Source organism: Heliangelus exortis, chromosome 1 (genome assembly GCF_036169615.1).
Source record: "Heliangelus exortis chromosome 1, bHelExo1.hap1, whole genome shotgun sequence".
In the NCBI taxonomy this organism is placed as follows: Eukaryota; Metazoa; Chordata; class Aves; order Apodiformes; family Trochilidae; genus Heliangelus; species Heliangelus exortis.
The window spans coordinates 3,438,872-3,455,986 of NC_092422.1; the positions used below are offsets into that span (position 1 = coordinate 3,438,872).

The 17,115-nt window shown below is 46.1% G+C and overlaps 1 protein-coding gene across 1 annotated transcript in view; it reads left to right on the forward strand.

Annotated features, from left to right (window-relative positions):
• Window positions 1-17,115, forward strand: part of MYO7A (myosin VIIA) — a 115,039-nt gene that overhangs the window by 32,114 nt on the left and 65,810 nt on the right. The window contains exon 3 of the mRNA XM_071766289.1: window positions 16,300-16,413. Coding sequence (XP_071622390.1) covers window positions 16,300-16,413 — 114 coding nt within the window. The remainder of the gene's footprint in view (window positions 1-16,299; window positions 16,414-17,115) is intronic.

The window sequence follows — 17,115 nt, forward strand, 5'->3', positions numbered from 1 at the left end:
TATGCTGATGCTTTTCCATTTCCATTTTGCCTCTCCTGGGTATATTTACAGATGTTACTCCAGCAGTCAGTGGTATCTATTGACTCCTGTAGGGTTGTGTGTTGGACTGCTGCAGTGTTTTCCTCAACACTGGGCACTTCAAACATTCATCTGGGCAGGTTTTGGGCCATCTTATGTAGATGGTGGTTTTTCTCAAGAGAGGTTGAACCAGATGAGTCTTGAAGTTGTTTTAGCCCTGGTATTCTATGACACCCTTGCAGTGCTGGGTCCAGTTTTGGGGATGCCCAATGCAAGAAGGACATGGAGTGAGTCCAGAGGAGGCCGTGGAGATGCTCAGAGGGTTGGAGCAGCTCTGGAGCCAGGGGGAGAGAGTTGGGGGTGTTCAGCCTGGAGAAGAGAAGGATCCAGAGAGACCTTAGAGCATCTTCCAGTGCCTGAAGGGGCTCCAGGAAAGCTGGAGAGGGACTTTTTAGAAGGGTATGGAGTGATGGGATGAGGGGGAATGGTTTCAAACTGAAAGAGGGAAGATTTCAACCGGACATTAAGAAGAAATTCTTTTGTGTGAGGGTGCTGAGCCCCTGGCCCAGGTTGCCCAAGGAAACTGTGGCTGCCCCATCCCTGGCAGTGTCTCAGCCCAGGTTGGATGGGGCTTGGAGCAACCTGGGCTGTGGGAGGGGTCCCTGGGCATGGCAGGGGGGTTGCAAAGAGATGGTCTTAAGGTCCCTTCCAACCTAAACCAGTCTGTGAGTCTGTGATATGAGAATTGACTTTTTCATGATGCATTGGATCAGTCTCTCCTTCCCAAATCTCCCGTGCTGGTATCTGCACAAGGGAGGTGACACGGGCAGAGGAATGCAGCTGATTTCTCTCACTGGGGAAAGGTCAGTCTTAAAAGTTCATGAGGATTTCATCCTTCATTAGGCAATTGTGTGAAAGGAGAAAAAGTTCACCAGCTGTAAGTGATGAAAGCTTCCATTCCTAAACAGAGATTATTATAGAAGCTTGAACCAAGTTACTGTGTTCTGAAGTTGGGAACACAGACAAGATGACCATATTTCTTCAAACCCAGGTCTGCCCCTTCTAATATTCTGTATCCAAACTGACTGTTGGTGAACACCAAGGGATGAGGAAGCATACAGTGTCATTTCCTCCCATTATTTCCCCATTCTTCAGCTAATTTCCTGGCCTTCACCTGTAAGCTTTCAGCTTGGGCATTTCCCAAGCCTGATTTGATTTATTTGATTTAATATTTGCATTACTTCCTAAGGCATATCCCTTCCAAGCATTTATCCAGTGTCCTTACTTCTCCAGGTGTCCTTCCCACCTCCATTGCTTTTTGTTGCACCTACTCCCTGCTGACTTGGGTCGGTGCCCCCTTATTTTTGGACTGGAAGAATATTTTAAATTAATATCTCTACAGACATGTCCACTCCACCCTAGGTACCCTAGATGGTCTTTTAGTGTTCCTTAACCTTGAACACCCATTTTCATGTCCTGCTTAGGCAATTCCACTGACTTCCACCAAGGAGCAGTTGGACTTACTCATAGAATCATCACAGAACTATAGAATGTGTTGGAAGAGACCTTAAAGATCATCCAGTTCCAACCTCCCTGCATGGGCAGGGACATCTCCCACAACCCAGGTTGCTCAGAGCCTTCAACACTTCCAGGGATGGGAAAACTACAGCATCCCTGGGCAACCTGTCCCAGTGTCTCACCATCCTCAGAGGAAAGATTTTTTTCCTAATGCCTAGCGTAAAACACCCCTCTTCAAGTTTCCAACTTTTGTCAAGTTTTCCCTTTGTCTTAAAGATATTTTCCAACCAAAATGATTTCATGCCTCTGTGATTCCATAGGCAAATGCTCTCCATCCTTTCCCCAGAGTCCCTTCAGCAGGACCCAGGGGAATGAGAGCTTGGCTGAAGAAGACGCAGCCAAAACGCTGCTTATTTTCCAGATTGGGGGAAAAAACCTCCCAGGGGCAGAGCCTCAGCAGTGATTTGCACTTTACAACTCAGAAACCTTTTGTGCAGCCAGTGTGAGTGCACCAGGAGCAATTTATGTGCATCTCCTACCACCCAGCCAGACGTTTTATTGCCAGCACCATCGCTGGCAAACGACTCTTAAGGTCACACGCGGCGTTTTCATTATCTGCAAATCACTTTGTAAAGGCATTTTACTGCCCTTTAACCCCATCAAATTGCCAGATTCAGTGCAAGGGGCAGACAGGCAGCCCTTTCTCATTAACTAGATGCTTGAAGTTAAACAGCATTTGCACCCAGCAAAATGCAATGGGGGCATTAACCATATTTCCACTCTGTCAGCCTCTCCCTCCCTCACAGAAACAGCCACAGAATTAATACATATGGTATGATTCTACTCCTGCAGTCTCAAAGTCAAGGCTACGTGGCAATTATTGAGTTCCTCAAAACAAGTATAAAATTGATGCACATTCTTCACTACTATAATTCAATTTATCACTTTACTTTTACACAATTTAGGTTTTCACATGAGCACCAACACGATGGTCCTGGTGCTGGACCAGGATTTCTGCCATGCCAGGCCCCTTGCAAACCCACAAGAAACCCAAAAGTTTAGTTCCAGGAGTAGCATTTAACAGCATTCATTTGTAATGTAACCATTTTTATCATAAAGCAGATAAAATATAAGACAAAACCTCTCTGGAGGCCACATCCCCCTAGGCAGAGTGTGCAGAATGGCCATGGAATAAAATACCCCTGAGGAAAATAAGGAGTTTCAAACCCACAGGAATTGGTTGCTGTCCCAAAAGCATGCAGAGTTTATTTCTTTTGGGCTTTATTCTTCTAGCTACTAGAATTTGGGATGTCCATAATCCCACTGGCAATCTTAGCAGCTGCCATTCCTCAAAAATCTCATGTAAGAAATAGGTCCAATTTTCAAGCTGTCCACAGTAGGTCCACAGTTTTCAAGCTGTGGCTGCTGCTTCCTTTTTTTTTTTTTTTTCATGGCTGCTGATTATTTGATGGGACCTGGATTGGGAAGCAGGTTTCTGTGCTGGTGTATTCATAAAGGATGATGTTCAGGGTCTGGTTCTGATTGGTCTCTGAAATCTGAGTCTCTTCAGTCTGTGCCCAAAGAGCTGCAAACATTTGCTGAAAAACTGTCCCAAGGCAGCAGCTGGAAAGCATCCACAGTGCACATCACCACGTGTCCTGATCCACCAAGGATCCAACCATCTTGGGTCTAACAACTTCAGGCTTGAATAGTGATGACCATCCCTATCTCTATCATTTTGTGCCAACCTAAAAATTCCAGTCTCTTTCTCTGTTTGCAATCTCTCAGTTAGGGTTTGTCCTGGCAGATTTGGTTCCTCCAGACCCTTAATTAACGTGGTTTGACCTCTTGGGTCCTTATCTTCTTCCAGAGCCTTCCAGAATTTCACACCTTCCCCAGTCCAGCTGTGAGGGTATGAAATTTGGGATTAAAATTCACACTCTGTCATTCCTCATTCTTCTTAGGGTTCTGGTAGCATGAAAGTTGAATTAAAAGCTGTGGAGAAGCCATCAGATTGGTAGTTCCAGAGAGTTACAGCAGATGGGGCTGGTATTGTGCTGCCAGGAGGCTCTGGCACAGCTCTGCAGCAAGTCCATCTTCTTCCTCAGAAGATCCCAGCACCAGAAATTTGGGAAGGTTTGCCAACACAGTAGGCAGAGGGGCTTGAAGAATCCAGGCAAGTGGCTGTAATTACCACCCAGGTCTGGATTTCAAGGGTGGTCCTGCACAGGGCCAAGCCTGGGGTCTGGAAACCCATGAAGCAAGCAATGAAACGTGGATGATTTTTCTGGGTTTTCATAGAGTTCTTTTTTCCATCTGATCCTGATGACAAAAAAAAGTCTAGGTGGTTCATGTTCAGATTTTTTTGACATCTAGGGGTATCTTTTCTCCCTTTGGACAGGCACTACTTGTATGGCAGCATCTCTGCATCCTTGTGGCTGGCACCTAAGGAACAAAAAAGGGTATCAAGATGTTTGGGATTTCCTCACAAGCATTGTTAGCATCATTTTTGTTTTGTTTTCCATTCTGCTTTCTCCTGCTATTCAATCCTGGCAGGAACTGGCTTTTCAAACCCATCCCTGGAGCAGTCCACTTCACCCTTAAGGAGCCAGATCACAAATTCTCTCCAGATGCTGTTGACTGAGCTGCAAAGTAACCTTCTTATAGACCCCTTCATTCTCCTTAGTAACCAAGACAACCCCCACTGAAGGCAGAAGGGCAGAAGGGCAACACTGCTCAGATCTGGTGTGGCAGCAAAGGAAAATCAGCATTACTCTCCTTACATTCAATATTACTAAAGATGAGATGTGATATTTTAAAGGACAGAAAATGTCTAGACAGATCAGTGCCCCTTTGGCTAATGCACAGACAGGTTTCTGCTGGGAAAACTGCTTTTACATGAGTATACATTGCTCCTGTGTGGGAAAAGAATACATTTTTTTACTAGGATTAAGCACTTCTATGCACTGCATCTCCTTTTCTGGCTATGCAGGAGGAACTCTGCAGATTCCAGTAGTCCCACAGCTATTTGGTGCACAGGAAAAAATTGAGCAACCTGGTGTATTGGCAGTGGGGGATGGAAATAGGTGATCTTTAAGGTCCCTTCCAACCCAAACCATTCCATGATTCTATGATTCTATGAATTGCAACCTCAGGGAGGTTGCCAAGAGGCAGGGAGGAGCCTGAAGAGAAGAAATGGAAGAAGATCTTCCCAGAGTACAAAAGATGAAGCTGCCTCCACCAGCTGAAACTCTGGAAGGGGATTTGAGAGACTGCAATATGAAAAGTGAAAGCTGTTTTTCTTGCAGATGGTGGGAAAATCCTGCTTTGTTCCCTCAGGAATAAAATCAGGTAAAACAACTGAATTCATATAGTTGCTGTTAGGCTGTTTTGAGGAGCCTTGCTGAGCCAGGGTGAAAAAAATTGCTTCCAATTTACATGTCTGTGTATTATTTTCTTTTTTTTTTTTTTTTTTTTTCCTTCATCAGTACTGCAGATTGGAATTCAAACTGTGCCCTTGCTGTGTATGGCTGTGATCTCAAAGGGGCTCTGTGCCTCAGAGGCAGCAAAACGTTGGGTGGAAATTACCTGATATCTGTTGCATAGCTCTGCAAATCAGTCCAGCTCATGAGCTGGGACTCTTCTTTCATGAATCAAATCAAAGAGCTCTCTGCCTTCACCCAGAGTGTAAAAACTCATCTGTGAGTGAGGCAGAGCCTCAATCAGTGCTGCTCAGTGATGCCACAGCAGGTACCAGCATCTCCTCTCCCCCAGCTTTCAGCTGCATCTTCCTGCTCCTTCTTCACTGGGGCTTTGCTGGTTGCCTAATGAGGCAACCTCAGGGGCTAAACCAGCAAAACACTTGGCAAAAACTCATGAGAATGTTGGTTTTGGGTGAACTCCCTGGGTAGGTTCATCAAAGACAGGGATGGGAGCACCCACTTGAGCTGTGTTGTCCAGCCATAGGGACCTCCTGGGACCATCATCCCTCTCAAGCTGTGGTCAGAGAAGGAGAAGGCATCCCTTTAATTACATCTTCCTAAAGCTTGACAGACAGAGCAATATGCATTTAAAGAAAAACACCCCAAATCACAGAATGGTTCAGGCTGGAAGAGGCTTTTAAAGCTCATCTGGTCCAACCCCCCTGCAGTGAGCAGGGACATCTCCAGCTACATCAGGATGCTGAGATCTTTGCTTCTGAGTGGCTCAGGGCAAGCAGTGTCCATTGTGCCTCCTCTTGCCAGCTGGGGAGCTCTGAGGTGCTGTCTGGGGGATGGATTAGGGTTAGGGTTAGGGTTAGGGTTAGGGTTAGGGTTAGGGTTAGGGCAGTGCAACCCAGTGCAACCTCTGCTCCTCGAACCTGAAGGATTATGTCTTGGCCTGACAGTACTAAATTACTTCTCCCACCATAAAGGGCTTCCTCCTGCTTTTTATTTTTTCCCCTCTCCAGATTTGTTACATCTGATTATTTCTCTGCTGTCTTCCTTCAGATTTTTTCCTTTTTCATGTAGGACAGGACTCAGCCATGGGGATAAAGGGCTCAGTCTTCATTTTCCATTCCACTTCTGCATCTTAGCAGATTTATTTTTGTTTTTAATCACATCCCATGCAGTGACCATCAGCTTTTTTGTGTGTGTGTGTCAGACCTGATACACAGCTTTGGGGTGGGTGAGGGCCAGGGCCAGCCTAATCTTCTTGCAACGTCAAGGGATAGATGGATTCTCCACCCAGCCCATGAGGGTAATGCTGTAGGAGTCAGGGATTAAATCTTCTATCTCCCTGTTTGTCTCCATGCTTAAAGCCCAATCCTGAGCTGTGAGGTCCCAAACAATCAACAACAAGCTCCTTGCCAAAAGCCAGGGATGAGGTCAGGCAGCACTGGGAGCTGAGCCTCGTGGCACCACATTGGATTCCATCCTGATTATAACCATCATATATGGATAAAACCTGATTATATTATATTGGAAACCTGATTATACCCATCATTTTTTTGCCCCCAGAGTCTTTGACTAGCCCTCAGCAATAAAAGAGAAAAGGTTGGGATGGATGCCACGTTTGTGGGTTGTTTGGTTTTTTATCCTCTCGTCAGTATCAAAGTTAGAGGAGTGAGAGTTGCATTGATTCCTGAATTATTTAACAATTCCTCTTGCATCTCTTCCTGTGCTTCCAAAAGCCTTTTCATTCAGCACATCACCTTGGCTGGCAGATGCTGCCTGAGGCACTACAAGAAATTGGGAAGAGAATCTTGCTTATTTATGAAACAGGAAAATGATTAGGGCTGCCCAGCACCAGCACGTGTGTTTCTTGCACAAGCTTGTTCCAGCTTTTTCTTCCTTTTCCACTTCTTCCTGATGTTGGTAGCAACTGTGCAGCTGAAAAAGGGATGCTCCTGTATTTGGCACTGGGGAGCCCACACCTCCAGTGCTGTGTTCAGTGCTGGAGCCCTCACTACAATCCAGACTTTGAGTCTGGCTGGGTGAGTGCTTTAAGTGTTGCTTAAAACATGAGCATCTCCTTTGCCTGAGCTTTGGTATTGAAATGTTCATGGTCCTGACCATTCCCTTACATCTTCCTGTGGCACCAGTATCTCCTCACAAGAAGAATTAATAACTTCTAACTCCTCCAGTGCAGGTTACATGGAGAGTAAAATCAAGTCTGATTTTGCTCACCATCATCTCTTCTATGGTGGGGAGAAGCTGCATTCCTAAAAGCAACACCACTGCCTCAGGTGGCCAAGAAGGCCACCAGCATCCTGGCTTGTATCAGGAATGGTGTGGCCAGCAGAAGGGCAGTGATGGTGGCCCTGGAGTCAGCACTGGGGAGCCCACACCTCGAGTGCTGGGTTCAGTTCTGGGCCCCTCACTACAAGAAGGACATGGAACAAGTTCAGAGAAGGGAAACCAAGTTGGTGAAGAGTCTGGAGAACAAGTCCTGTAAAAAGAGGTTGAGGGAATTGGGAATGTTCAGTTTGGAGAAGAGGAGGCTGAGAGGAGACCTCATTGCTCTCTACAGCTCCCTGCAAAGAGGTTGTAGGGAGGTGGGTGCTGGGCTCTTCTCTCAAGTGACCAACGACAGGACCAGAGGAAATGGCCTGAAGTTGCACCAGGGGAGGTTTAGACCCCATATCAGGAAGAATTTCTTTACTGAAAGACTGGTCAGGAGGTGGAATGGGCTGCCCAGGGAGGTGGTGGAATCACCATCCCTGGAGGTCTTTAAAAGCCATGTAGCTGAGGACATGCTCTAGTGGGTGATGCAGACATTGATATTTGTATTTTATTAGAGGGGAATCTGACAGTTGGATGTGATGTTCTTAGAGGTCTTTTCCAGCTGGGACAGTGCTGTGATTCTGTAATCAAGAAGAGCAATCCTAATTCTCCCCTGGGCTGCACCACTGAGGATCCAAGAGCATCTGCACTAAACTGAGCAGGGTTCACCCACATCATGGAGAGCTGAGCTGAATCAGATAGGTGATACCTTGAGGCAATGCCTGGTTTTATTAGAGCAGGGACTTTTATACTGCCCAAAGGATTCAGGCAGCAGTTGGAAGGCTGTGCTGGTGTAATACCCTGTGATGGGCTCACACAGGGAGGTTTCAGTTTGCTCTCCAAGTGACATTGAAATCTGGAGCTGGGGGAATGCCTGTGTTTGCACTTGTGTCTGTGTGCACTGAGGATTTTGTACTTCAGAGAATCTCCAGTGACTTGAGTATGTGATTGTGCCTGTTAAAAAAAAAATAAATAAAAGAAACAAACTATAAAAAAAGAACAACAAAAAAATCCAACAAACAAAAAAACCCACCAGACAAAAAAACAACCCAACAAAAAATAAAAAGCAAAGCAAATAAGCAAAAAACAAACAAACAAAACCAATCAAAAGCTGCATAAACAGACTGTTTTACATCAGATGTCAGAGCTATGGCCCACAGATCACATTTGGCCCATCGACACCCATTCTGCAGGGCATCATCTTTCCTATTTTAGACAAAAAGTTTAGTGCTGCAAGGAGTAATCAGGGGAGAACCACAGATAACCTCTGACATCCAGCAGTTCTCCACATGCTTCACAAACTCACCTGAACATCAGCCTTCAGGGCCCTTCAGCATCAAAGCTAAGGGTAGGAGCCACCTTAGCTGGCTTGGAACACCTGTAATGTAGGTTTCTAGCTCCAAACTGCCCTCTTCACACACCCCTTTAGGTCACTATCATCAGACCTAATTTAATTACCTGCTGTATGCAGATGTGACCATAGAGGTGGCTCTTTCTTTCTGTGGAATGGAATGGAATAGAAAAGAAACAGAATAGAAATAGAAATAGAAATAGAAATAGAAATAGAAATAGAAATAGAAATAGAAATAGAATAGCATAGAATAGAATAGCATAGCATAGCATAGCATAGAATAGAATAGAATAGAATAGAATAGAATAGAATAGAATAGAATAGAATAGAATAGAATAGAATAGAATAGAATAGAATATTTCAGTTGGAAGAGACATACAATGATCATCTAGCAAAGATCTGGATGTCTCACTCAGGGGTGGACATGTGCACTGGGTTAGTTGAGTCCTACCTGACCTGTTTTACTGAATAACTCAGCTTTTCAGTGAGAGCTACAAAATACCAGGTTCAGGAACACCTCCTCAGCCCTGGCAATGTCTGATGCATTTTCTTTGGGCCTGAAAACCAGGCTGGGGTAAAGAAATCAGAGAATTACAGTCTGGCTTGGGCTGGAAAGGACCCTAAAGATCATCCAGTTCCAACTCCCCTGCCTTGGGCAGGGACACGTCCCACTGGATCAGGTTTCTCCAAGCTCCATCCAACCTGGCCATCAATACTTGCAGGGAAGCCTCAGCTTCTCTGGGGAACCTGTTTCAGTGTCTCACCACCCTCACAGCAAAGATTTTCTTCCTAAGATCTAATTCAAATCCCCCCTCTTTCAGCCTGAAACTGTTCCCCCTTTTCATGTCACTCCATGTCCTTGTCAAAAAGTCCCTCCCCAGCTTTCTTGGAGCCTCTTCAGGTACTGGAAGGCCACTATAAGGTATCTCCAGAGCTTTTTTTTTCTGCATGTTGAACAACCCCAACTCTCTCAGCCTATAAAACCAAGCACTCATTAATTTAAGTGCTTCACCTGCTGGGAGGATGCATCCTGCAGGTGGCATTTCCTTTTTTTTTCTCCAGCAGTGAGGTCCTCACCAGCAGAGCAGCACTTAATGGGAGCCCAGGTCTCAGCAGCAGCAGGAACATAATTTTTTTATTGCCTGGCTTACATCAGTTCCCCTAGAATAAGAATTTGCCCCTTACTATGTGTGTGCACAGAGTGTGTCACAGCAGGACCTTGCTCAAAGCTGTGCAGAGGTGCAGGAAATGATGAGCCCGGGGTCCAGCATGGCTCTTTGGGCTCATGCTTCCATCTCTGCAGTGAAAAGTCTAATGTTACCCCAGGGGAGCTGTAATCTAATCCAGATGGCATTGCTGACAGGCTGCCAGCCAGCTGAAGGTTTGTTTTCCTCCACCCTTTTCCCTCCCCTTGCTGTCCTAGGGGTGGTCATTTTCTTTCCCACCTGAAGCACAGCAGCACAGCACCTTCCCGTAGCAAAAGGGTGCTGGGAGGAGGCTTTGTGCTGCTGCTGCTCTGCCCCTTGATGCAGACAGCAGGGAGGTTGATTTTTCCAAGCTGGGTCATCCCTTCCCCCTTTCCATCCCATTCCCAGGAAGCAGCCATGGGGCCATCCGGAGAGAGAGCCCTGCAAAATGAGGGCAGGAGCAATGCAAAAAGGATGCAATGGAAATATGTGGAACAAACAGAGCTGCAGCAGCCTCAGCCTGGGGGAACAAACACACACACTCATGTAATGGGACTGCAGGGACAGGGCTCAAGCTCTCTGGGTTTCCATCCCTGCTTTGCTCCAAGGATCACCTCAGGCCAATCGTTCCACTCCTCTGAATCACAGAATCACAGAATCAATCACAGAATGGTAGGGGTGGGAAGGGACTTTTAGAGATCATCTACTCCAACTCCCCTTCCAAAGCTCCTTCATTGGCTTTTTGGCAGCACCTGGAGCTGCTCAGCATCAGAAATGTGGTTACAGGGTGGAGCTGAGTGATGATCCCAATGTCTGCTCCAATGCAAAGGGAGATAAATACAACTGGATTCTTTTCCTCTCATCTGCTGCCTCCCCTGCACACAGAGACAGCTCCAGTGCCCCTGGTGTGGCAGTGGGGAAAGCTGCTGAGCAAAGAGCATCTGTAGGACTCAGCCCAAGTGCAAGGAGCCCATCCTGTACATCCCTTTCTGGCCATTTATTCAGTCCTTCCTCCCACCTTCAGCCTCTCCTGGATTATTACCTTTCCTTGGCCATTTATCTTGTACTTGCTAGGAGCAAAAATGCATTTACAGCACTGTGTGTTCAGGTCATGCTGAACAACTCTCTCAGCCTGGCTCCAGAGCTCCAGCCCTCTGAGCATCTTTGGGGGCACCTCTAGAATCACTCCAGCAGCTCCATGGCCTTCTTGTGCTGAGGACCCCAGAACTGGACCCAGGACTGCAGGGGGGGGTCTCACCAGAGTGGAGTAGAAGGGGAGAATCCCTTCCCTGGACCTTCTGGCCATGCTTTTTTTGGTGTCATTCACAGCCTGGGTGCTCCTCTCATCTATAGGAACAGAGGCCATGCTGCTCTGGACACCTTCCACTCAATTATTTAAAATTCAGTTGCTATGGATCTACTCAAGGTGATCAGTTTAAAGAAAATGCAGATGGCCTCTGGTTTTGAATTCCCACTGTGCTTTGGTTAATTTGGTATGTAAAGGTATTAAGTTAATTAAATGCCATGTGTTGCATGGGGACTGAACTGCATTGGGGGATTAATAAGCACCGAGTGTGTTCTGTGCTGAAAGTCCTCAAGCTGGCAGACACTTCTTTCACTAAGAAAAGAAGGTAACAAAGAGAAGTCCCAGGGAAATGAAGAGGTTTCCTGTTAATCCTGCAGTCATCTGGGTGGTTGGAGTGTCCTTCAGGTCTCCCACCAAGCATCACCCCTTACTGGAGCGACTGGAAGAATCAAAGTGAAGAGAAGCAAAATAGTTCAGTTTGTTTTCAGCCTCCTGCAGCACCAGTTTTCTGGAGCAAGGATACTGGCTGGCCAGTGGAAGAACCATGGCTGATGCATGGGAATTGTTCTTCTAGGAGATCATCTTGACCAAGAGCCATAGTGTGAATCAGGGGGTCTCCTGCAAGCAGCAGGCATGGTCATGCTGGAGGCCTAAAGTAAACCAGCCACAGCTTTCTGACATTCTGTGGTGGGATACATGGAGGAGGCAGAGTGAGGGACAAGCACCACAGCAAGGTTTTGGAGATGCTGAAGAAGAAGAAAGTTGTTTTTGTGCAGCCATGCCCTGAGGTGGTGGATGATCAGGAGAAAGAGCAGGGCAGATGGACACTGCTCCGCAATGTCAACCAAGCCCTGAAGCCCACAACCATTTTAGCGGTAAGATTGGGGTTCCTCAGCTCTGGGGACCTCCAGGCTGCTTTGAAATCAGTCTCCTTGTTTGATAGGATCCTCATCCTGCTTGTCCCAGCTCCTCTCACCTTCATCTTAAGTCTTTGTCTCCCCACCCTAAGCACTGCAGCTCCCCCATGGTGCAATCTTCTTGCCCTTTGCGTTTGGAATCTCCTTCCAAAGATCAGGATCTTTGTGTGCACCTATCCTGGCATTTCCTGCTCTTGAATCTTTGCTTGTCAGGTCCTAAGGGTCTTCCCAGGCCATTTGGAAGGAATTTAGCACCCAGTGGTTGCACTGAGGAGGAAGAGTTGGACCTTGTTGATGCTGTATAGTGACTGGTGCTGTTCTCACTTCTCCAGCACTGTCGTGTGTGTTGGAAAATAAAACTCCATCAGGCTGGGCCATGGGACAGGTTATGCAATTTATAAGCCAGTCCACAAAGCTGGTAAATGCATGAATCACCCTGATTTGCCCTGAAATCCCCAATATCTCTGCTGCTTTTTGGGCTGATCTGAAGGTGACTGCATCAGCGGAAGGAGCGGAATTGACATCCATGGGGTTTATATCAAATCGATTAAAATCAGGGAAGGAAATAAGTCAGAAGTCTTAATAAGCAATGCTAGGTTTAAACAACCCCCCCCCCAAGACTTTTCTGAGCTTATCAGCTTAGCCCATCCCTTAACACTTGCTTTTTTTTCACCACTATTAGGAACTGCACTTTAATGTGTTCACAGAGAGCATTTTGAGGGGGAGCAGAGCCCTGTGCATCAGGCAGCACAGTATCAGTTCACCTCAAGGAGAGCAGACTGGCTTTTTATCTCAGCTTTGGGGTAACAGAACATATGAAGCTGGCTGTTCAAAAGTAGGGATTAAAAAAAATAATAATAAATTAAAATAAAGAAAACACAGAAGAAAAAAAAAAAAAACAACCAACATTAAAATTCTTATTTTCTTGGCTAGGAGCAATTTTTATGCATCCCCTGAGTTTTCAGGAGGGCTTTCTGGTGAGCAGGGACTGAGCAACCTGGCTCTTTCCTTGCTGACACCTTGATCAAGTTACCCACCCTGTGCATAAATTTGCCCAGCTCTGCAGAGAAGATAGCAGAGCTGAGCACTTTGAAATGCCTCTGGGAGGCTTGGATGAAAGGAGCTAAGAAAAAAATATTAATATAAGTGGATTTATAATACATCTGTGCCTGACTTACTGTATTCATTAGTTGGGTAGTTGGGTTTGTTTTCCTTTTTCCATGAGTTATGAGTTGTCAAGGTAAGGCAGTTAATAAGAGAAAAGATCTGACTGTCATATTTTTTATGAACTTGCTAAAGATTGTAGAATCCCAGACTGGTTTGAGTTGGAAGGGACCTTGAAGATCATCTGGTCCCAACCCTCCTGCCGTGGGCAGGGACCCCTCCCACAGCCCAGGTTGCTCCAAGCCCCATCCAACCTGGGCTGAGACACTGCCAGGGATGGGGCAGCCACAGCTTCCTTGGGCACCCTGGGATAGGGGCTCAGCTCCTGTTCAACAGAAATAATTTCTTCCTCATCTCAATCTCCCCTCTTTCAGCTTGAAACCATCCCCCCTTGTCCCATCACTTTATTCCCTTATGAAAAGTCCCTCTCCAGCTTTCCTGGAGCCACTTCAGGCACTGGAAGGTTCTCTAAGGTCTCCCTGGAGCCTTTTCTTCTCCATGCTGAACAACCCCAACCCTCTCAGCCTTTCTTCAACATTAACAGATGCTTACAACAGTGCTGTAGTACAGTCCTCTGAGGAAAAAAAAAACCCAGACTAAAATCTGAATCTTTGGGTCTGTGTAAGCAGGATAACTTTGCTGATATCCTAGTTGAAACCTAGCAAGCAGCTGCCAAGGCTGGAATCTACCAGAAAAGGTCTGGGGACTCCTCATGTGTGGTGTTTCCCCACATGTGTGTTCTTGGGTACAGCTTTACCCCCCCATGGCACTCACAGCTTTGTCCCATGGGCATCCTGCTGAGCAGTGACTTCACTGCTGAATGTTTCAGCAAGTTTTATCCTGCTGGATGTCTCCATTTCCCACCACCCAGAGTGGATCTGAAAGTTTTTCATCAGCCCATTGGGTCAAACTGGATCTATAAATACTCTGTCCCAGGAATGGTTGGTTATGGATGCTCAGGAAAGGGTTTCCATCAGAGCACATGCAGAGTGATCAATCCAATTTTCCACTTTCCCTTCTCCCAGCAGTTTTTCAGGGCTTCAGGAGGTAGATAGTGAATTTGCAGCGGGCTTGATGGGTACAAGTGGAGCTGGCCCCCAGGAACTTGGCATTAGGTAGGGCTACCACTTTACAACATTAAACTCAGCTGCACGTAAAAGTAAATTTACTTGTTTGGTGCAAATATGGATGAGAATCATTTCAGTAGGTGACTCCCAGTTTTAGCACTTCTTCACATTGGGAATCAGAGTAGGACATAATTCTGCTTGGTTCCAAAAAGTCCTGCTTGGGAGTTGAGTTTGGAATTATTTTGGGGTTTGCTTTTGTGTTGAGGAGAAAAGTTTCCTCAAAAGCCTTTTTGCATTTCCTGTAATTTAATATCCACAGAGCTGATGAGCAGATAGTCCCTGGCCAAGGTCTGTAGGATCACCAGTGCCATGGAGTGAGTGGATAGGAGACAACTCCTTGCTGTGTCTTCCAAAATAAAAAACACAGAGGTCTCAGATAAACGAGGTGGAAAGTTTGAAGCATTCAGAAGGACACAGCTTGTCATGCTGTCTGTAGCTAAACTCTTCCTCTGTGATTAGGGCTGCTAAAACTTAGCCCAGTTGTCAGGAAGCAACTGGACAAGCTCACAGTAGATAAAATCCAGAGAAGTATTAAATGCAAACAGCCCAGCTACAAATAGCTGTAGCTAGGGGACCTCCTAAGGAATTTTATATATATATATATATATGTATGTATATTTAGTTATTTATTTATCTCTGTAAATATGCTTTAAAACCCTTCTTTAGTCATCCCCTTTTCAAGTCATCCCCTTTTCACCAGCCTCCAAGGTAGTAGAGCAATAATATTGATTATCTGCAAGGAAAAAATGTGCCACAAGACTCCAGACAAAGCTTTCCAGAGCTCAAACCCATCTTCTACCAATGAGCTTCTTGGCTTGTACCTTGTACATAAGGAAACCTCTACCTGGGTGGGTTTTTCTGCCTGTGTCACTGCTCTGGAACCTGTTTGCCGGGTGGAGACTGTCACCAACAACCACTCAGGAGCTCTGGAGAGGCAGTGGGTGGGAATGCTCTGATGGAGAAGAACATCCCTGCTCCTATGGCCTTTCCTTGTTGTAAGGGTTTAACACTGTCCTGGCAATTAAACCAAATAACAGCTGCTGTCTATTCATCTCTCTCTCCTCCCTGATAAAGAAAGGAGAGAGAATAAGGGAGAGAGACTGATGGGTTGGGAACTAAACTACACAGCTTTAATGAAACAGGAATTATAAATAGGAAAAATTACTAAATCTATACAAATAGACAGGAAAATTGATCCCACGTTCCTTCCCTCCTTCCCCCCAATAACTCTCACGTCACCACCGAGGCTGCAGGGCAGCCCTGGGAAAGTCCAGGCTGGAATCCTGGAGTCAGCAGCAGTTGGGAGCTGGAGGCAGGAACACACAGATTCAGGCTGGGATGGATCAGGAGCACAGGCAGAGGAATGGATGGGATCCTCCCAGGATGCCCAAGCAAACAGGGAGAGGGGAAGAAGGGGAAGCAGGAAAGGCAGGAAGGGCAGGAAACAGAAAGCTGGAAGCTGGCTTGACCCTCGTGATCCCTCGAATTTATCCTGAGGATAAGGTGTATGGGATGGAATCCTCTGTTTGGTCAATTCTGGCATCTCTCTTGTCCCTTCCTCCCCAAAGGAGGGCTGCAGGTGGGACCTCTTTACACCTTCTGGAGGACAAAATGTTCCTCAGAGCTGAGCGGTGTCCCTGGTTCTGCACCCCAGGCTCTGGCTGTAACTATAAACATCAAGTGTTATCAGTCCCAGCAGCAGCCACTGCCTGAGAAACTTGCTGTTCATTTCAGCAGTGCAGCTGCTTACAAGAGACTGAGCTGAAAGCAAAAGCACAAGACAGAAAATCACCTTTATCCTGGCCCAAACCAGGACACTTGCTGAAAAGGGATGGTTTGTAGTTTGCAAAGGAAGCAATTTGACATCTACCAATGTCTGGGATCCACAAGGTGAGCTGCTGAAGCTTCTGTAGCTATGGGTATAACTGTTATCTCTTTGCTTGCAGGGGGATTATGTGTGGATGGACCTGAAAACCGGGCGGGAATTCGATGTCCCCATTGGAGCGGTGGTGAAACTCTGTGACTCCGGACAGATCCAGGTGGTGGATGATGAAGGCAATGTAGGTACAAAGGGATGTGGTGACCTTTCTTCAGCTCTATGGCCTGGCTAGACCAGAAATCATAAGGCCATGATGATTGACTTTGTCATGGACTTCTCCTGTGTCCTTGGTAATCAACTGCCCTACAGTTTTCCATTTGTAAGGACAAGGTGATGGTGTATCCCTGCTTTTGTGGCTGTACTGGGTGTGAAAGGTTGAGAAGCTTCATGAGAACAATGAGAACAAAAGGTCCAAAAGCACAATTATACAGTGCTTTGGTCAACCCTATCACGACCTGCTGTTCCTCTGCTGTTATCCAGTCCTTCCTGACCTCCTCCTAATATAAGACATGCACAAACACTGCTTCTCCTTCAACATTCCACCTCTGATTCTGTCCAGTGATAGCTATTTTAGAGGAATATCTCTATCACAACCAGAGGGTGACCAGAGGAGATTCTCTGTCCTCTATAAATTATTTTTTTCCAGCCTGAGATAACTGTGAATGCTCTCACCTGCTTCAAGGATGGCAGAGGGAGATTTTGCTCAGCAGGGTCCTTTTGTCCAAATTGTAATGGCTTTTGAAGCCCTTTAGAGGTGATGAGTCTAAATGACACTACCAATAAAAGTATGATTTTTCCACCCCTGTGCATCACTCTCTCCTCTTTCAAATCATCTTTTCTCTGCTGGAAAGGTTTTTTGTGGAAGAGAGTTAACCAGTGATGT